We start from the raw sequence: 5023 nt of genomic DNA, 5'->3' as shown, positions 1-5023 counted from the left end.
GGATTTATTGTTTGTGTTATAGTTCGTTATGATTAATAATTTATCATTTTAATATTTTTGTACATGTACATGGAAAGCTCAACGAAAAAAAGCCACCTCCCTCCCTATCCACCAGTGTTACTCCCAAGAAGCAACACAGCAAGAAGAATCCCTTGTGAAGCTGTTTTGGTATCAACCGAGACTATGATGTCTACATTCATTGGGTTCCTTCTGCCTTCCCTGCACCAAAGAATAAGATGTGTTTACCTCAGTTTAGAGTCAAATAAGTGTTTGCTTATTTCACTGTGTCCGAGTCAGCAAAGAAGACAATGGCCTGATGGTAGAACTGTAAATAATTCACTAGCTCATGTTAAACCGTACAATAAATGCAATGATAGGCACAGACCCGACTCAAATAGAATGAAAAAAATAGAAACCGTGCGATCAGTATCCGACGGCCGAGACATCGCGAGCGAGGGTAACAGCCACGGAGCTACAGCGCAGCAGCGGCGACGGCCGCGGCGGCGAATGCGGTGACCCAGCTGAAGGTAAGGTCGGCGACGCCGTTACCCGCAGGAGGCAGGGCCGAGGGAGCGGTCGCAGGGGGGGACGAGATCGACGACGGCGTAAACGCGGGCGACTCAGAGGGGGGAGTCGAGGTCGGCGGGGCCGGAGGGGATGCGGTAGGCGTCTCCGCGGCGGGGCCGGGGGACGGCGGCTTCGAGACAGGGGAGGCGGCGGGCGGCGTCAAGGGGGCTGGAGCGGGCGGCTTCACGGGAGCTGCGGTGGGGGATTTCGAGGGTGCGGCGGCTGGGCCCTGCGCGAAGGAAGCCACGGCGAGTGACATAAGGACGAATGCGAGGACGGGGAAGCGGGAGGACGCGACCGCCATCTTCACCACCGCGAGATCAAGATCAAGACTGTGAGAGAGATCGAGAACTACAACTACAACGACTTAGGGTTGCAAGTGGGTCGAGGAGAAGCAGTGGTGCGAGGGGTATATAAAGACGTAGGAAGCCTCATTAATAATTTAATTATTTCTATTTTAATTATTTCCTAGTGTTAAAGACGGCGAGGACGGTGACTTGCTTTAGAGCTGTTCTCATGAGTGAGGTTGGCTCACCTATGGCCGTCTGATGAACCACGGACGGCGATCGATCGGACCCGTCCGCCCCCCCAGTGCTAGATTCCGTCAAGCTGCCGGTTTCCGCGTTTCTTTTGGAGGACGGTGTCGTCCGATCGCGATCGGACGGCTGAACGTTGCTCGAAATGTGAACGTTGGAGTCCAACTAGCCGTTCGAAACGTTAGATAAAGAAAAAGAAAGCAAATAAAGAAGCTTGACGAAAAGGGCATGTTAACACTATGGAAAACCGTCCTCAAAAACGTACCTGCCTTATGATTGGCACTAGAGACAGGAGGACCTACTTTTCGGGACAAGATCGCACGGTATAGATATATGTTTCGTAGTGAATACAGCTGGAGAAGCATGTGGAAGGTTGGCAGCCGGCCACTGCAAACCGAACGGCTGGTACGAGCTGTCCGGGTGGTCGAAGACACGAAGAGGCAAAGAAGAAGACGGAGTCGAGGAAGAGAGATGGGCTGCGAACAAAAGCATGAACACTTCTAAATACCCATGCATGATCTTGCAGGGATATCTTTGTGGAAGTTTGCTGATAGATTGCTTTAACAGTTGGATCTTCGTTTGACTTTTGAATAAACTAAAAATCTGGCTCCATTCACCATCTCCTCTAAATTCTTAAGAATTGCACTTGACCATGCTCTGCCGTTCATGATCTCCATCATTCATTCTTTAGTCAGAGCTACAACAACTGGAGGAAGTTCTCTCTCTAACTATTCTGTTGCAGTTATATGGTTCTTTCATGTCATTTTAGTCCTCCCAAACGTGTAGTTTTTGGAGTCATCAGCAAAAGCCCGATCTGCTCTCTCTCCTTCAACAGCTTCATGTTCCGCTCATTACCGCAGGTGAAACATAAAATCACTTATGTATTAGTTTCAATCAAGGGTTCCGGCAAAAATCAAACCCGTGCAGTAATAACTATCCATTGTCGTCTATGGAAGCTAAAACTAGCCAAAGTTACAATGTTTCATTTGGGTTGCACCTTTGAGCTGTTTTTAGTAATCCGAGTTTGATTTTGGCACCATTGTAGCATGAAAAGCAACCTTGATTTGTACATTGTGAGCCAAAAAAGAAACCTTGTTGATAAGGCATATTTTTGGACTCCAGTCATAACCCGCGCCACATCATACCTTTGCCAAATCAGCACGAGGGGTACCTCCCGAGTTGAGCCAAGGTCCGTACCAAAGGTGCCCCTAGACAAGTCCCGTCCCGGAAAGCTCGGGACGGCACCGTATGGCGTCATTCCGTGCGTTCTGGGCTGCGACCACATGTAGGTACCGCCTCGCCACTCAGGGATCGGTCGTTGTGCTAACTCCGCGTACGATCGATCCTTGTACAGTAGTATAAAAGTCCATGACCGATATTTGGCCAGGGGATGAAAAAAAGAGAAAAAGATAACTACAAACTTAATCTTTGAGGGGCCAAAGTCGGGAACCCCCCGACGAGGACCTTCTGTGCAGGAGTTTGGCCACATCCAAAAGATGGTGTCAGCATCCTGACCAAGAGAAGTCTTCCCACCGATGGTGTCAGCATCCAGAAAAGACCAAGAGACCCCCTCCCCGCAAACGACGTTAGCTTGGTCCCGACCGAGAGATGCCTCCCATAGGTGGCGTCAACATCTTGACATCCTAATATAGTCGGCTTCAGCACTTCCTCCTTCTCGATCGAAAACTCCCGATATCGATCCGTGGACCAAACCATGCTAACTCATCGGCCACGGCACATCAATTCACTAACATTTTTGGTGGTAGAAGGAGGGCCAATGTCGTAGGAGCACCGCGTAGCGGTTCCCCCCCCCAGGGAGAATTACCAACTGACCACCCCCCTTTCGGACTTGGTGATCAGCCCCTCCCCATCCTCATGGATAGGGGCATTCCGGCTCTGATGCCATATTGCTACTAGCATCTATTCAATGAACTAGGGCTCTCTCCCCCCGGAGACACTATAGGACCCTCGATCGTTTCGCCCGAGGCATTCCTCGGCCTGACCAGGCAAGTACAGACCTTAGCGGGAATGATGTAAATAATCGTCCCACTCATCCCACAGATGGTGCATTTAGCAACTCCCCCAATTGACCTGACACTGCAAAAGGCCTGACTGACCAAAGCAACTACTCCCGAGGCCCCCGCCTTTGCCTTTGAACACTTCTCGTACCGAGATCTTTCTCTAGATCAAGGAGAAAGGCCTCTTGTGACAACCCAATCCCTTGAAGGCTACTCACAAGGATTGATCTAAATATTACAGGTTCCACTGGGATTACGGCCATGACACGAAAGACTGCCACGACCTCTAAAATTAGATTGAAGAGTTGATCCGGGGAGGTCACCTCGGGTGCTATCTCAATGAACCAAGAGAAGCATCTCCACGTCCCAAGGGTCCCGTCGAGAAACAAATTGATGTCATCACTGGCGAATCGACTACTAGCGGTAGTAGCTTGACGACGAGGAAGGCCTACACCTACGACAAGGTGGAGAAGCACCCCAAACCTGAGTTCGAGCCAAAAATCACCTTCAAAACCGAAGAGGTCGAACGCTCCCACCACGACGACGCTTTGGTGATCTCCATTTGGATCGCCAATGCTCGGGTGAAGAGAGTGATGGTCGACACTGGGAGCTCTGTCGACGTACTGTACCTCAACGCCTTCAAGAAGCTCGACCTAACTAATGAGGACCTCACCTCCATAGCATCGGCACTCATCGGATTCACGGGGGATTCCATCTCCCCGCTTGGGACCACCATCCGCCTCGTTACCATCGGGGAAGAACTAAGAGCCAAGACGATGATGACTACCTTCATGGTAGTCGACCTTCCCTTGGTCTACAACGTCATCCTCGGTTGCCTGACACTCAACAAACTGAAAGCGGTGGTTTCCACTTACCACTGGGCCATCAAATTTCTGACTTCATTAGGGGTTAGGGTATCCCGAAACGATCCTAGAGAATCAAGACGATGCTACTTTATAGCGGTTAGTCTTTTGGAGAAGTCACGACCCTAGCAAGCCCCGGATCCCTGTGACAAAGCTAGGACAACACTCGTCGAGGTACCCTTGAAGAGGGACCACCTGAACAACTCGCCGAGGTACCCTTGAAGAGGGACCGACACGACATGACCGTGAAAGTCGGGACAACACTCCCTGAAGCAAACCAGCTCCAGCTCATCGATTTCCTGAAGAGAAATGTTGATGTGTTCGCATGGTCCTCAAAAGATATGCCCAGAATCACCCAGGGGTGACCCTGCACCACCTCAACATCCACCCCGAGGCTTGACCGATGAAACAGAAGCCGAGGAAGTTTGCCCCCGACCAACAAAAGGCAATCAGCGACGAGGTCGACTACCCTAGAGAGGTCGGATTCATAACCGAGGTGAAATACCCTGGTGGTTGTCAAATGTAGTCCACATTTAGAAACACAGTGGAAGCTGGAGGATATGTGTTGACTACACTGATCTCAACCGAGCATGCCCCAAAGATTGCTATCCACTCCTGAGAATAGATCAGCTAGTAGATGCCACTGTAGGCTATGAACTTCTTACATTCATGGATGTGTTCTCAGGCTATAACTAGATTCGGAGGGCACCGTAAGACCAAAAGCACACTGTTTCATTACCGATTGGGGAGTGTATTGTTATAGAGTGATGCCTTTCGGCCTGAAAAGGCTGGAGCGATGTACCAAAGAATGGTCAATGAACTATTCAAACAATAACTCGAGAGGAACATGGAGGTGTACGTAGATGACATGATCGTAGAAAGCAAGTCGGTAAGCACACATCCGACCGACCTAGCAGAGACATTCCAGATCCTAAGGCGGTTCAACATGCACCTGAATCCCCTTTGAAGTGTGTCTTCGAGGTCCGTTCGGGGAAGTTCCTCGGGTTCGTCATCCACCAGAGAGGAATAGATGCCAACC

General features: G+C 50.3%; 2 protein-coding genes across 2 annotated transcripts; one reads left to right on the top strand and one right to left on the bottom strand.

The window, feature by feature from the left end:
• Positions 1–472: 472 nt before the first annotated feature.
• Positions 473–871, bottom strand: LOC135673922 (lysine-rich arabinogalactan protein 19-like). The gene has a single exon (XM_065183321.1). The coding sequence runs from the start codon at positions 869–871 to the stop codon at positions 473–475; it is 399 nt and encodes a 132-aa protein (XP_065039393.1).
• Positions 872–2351: 1480 nt separating this feature from the next.
• LOC135673921 (uncharacterized) lies at positions 2352–4113 on the top strand. Its single transcript, XM_065183320.1, has 2 exons — positions 2352–2417; positions 3418–4113. The coding sequence occupies exons 1-2, from the start codon at positions 2352–2354 to the stop codon at positions 4111–4113; spliced, it is 762 nt and encodes a 253-aa protein (XP_065039392.1).
• Positions 4114–5023: the final 910 nt, after the last annotated feature.

Source organism: Musa acuminata, chromosome BXJ1-5, assembly GCF_036884655.1.
Source record: "Musa acuminata AAA Group cultivar baxijiao chromosome BXJ1-5, Cavendish_Baxijiao_AAA, whole genome shotgun sequence".
Classification (NCBI taxonomy): Eukaryota; Viridiplantae; Streptophyta; class Magnoliopsida; order Zingiberales; family Musaceae; genus Musa; species Musa acuminata.
This window is presented reverse-complemented; position numbering and strand designations above follow the sequence as displayed.

Bases quoted from the DNA above. Each gene is read 5' to 3' on its own strand.
- LOC135673922 (XM_065183321.1), bottom strand. From the start codon at position 871: ATGGCGGTCGCGTCCTCCCGCTTCCCCGTCCTCGCATTCGTCCTTATG.
- LOC135673921 (XM_065183320.1), top strand. From the start codon at position 2,352: ATGGCGTCATTCCGTGCGTTCTGGGCTGCGACCACATGTAGGTACCGC. The intron at 2,418-3,417 runs GTCGTTGTGCTA...CTCTAAAATTAG, and splicing joins GCCTCGCCACTCAGGGATCG to ATTGAAGAGTTGATCCGGGG.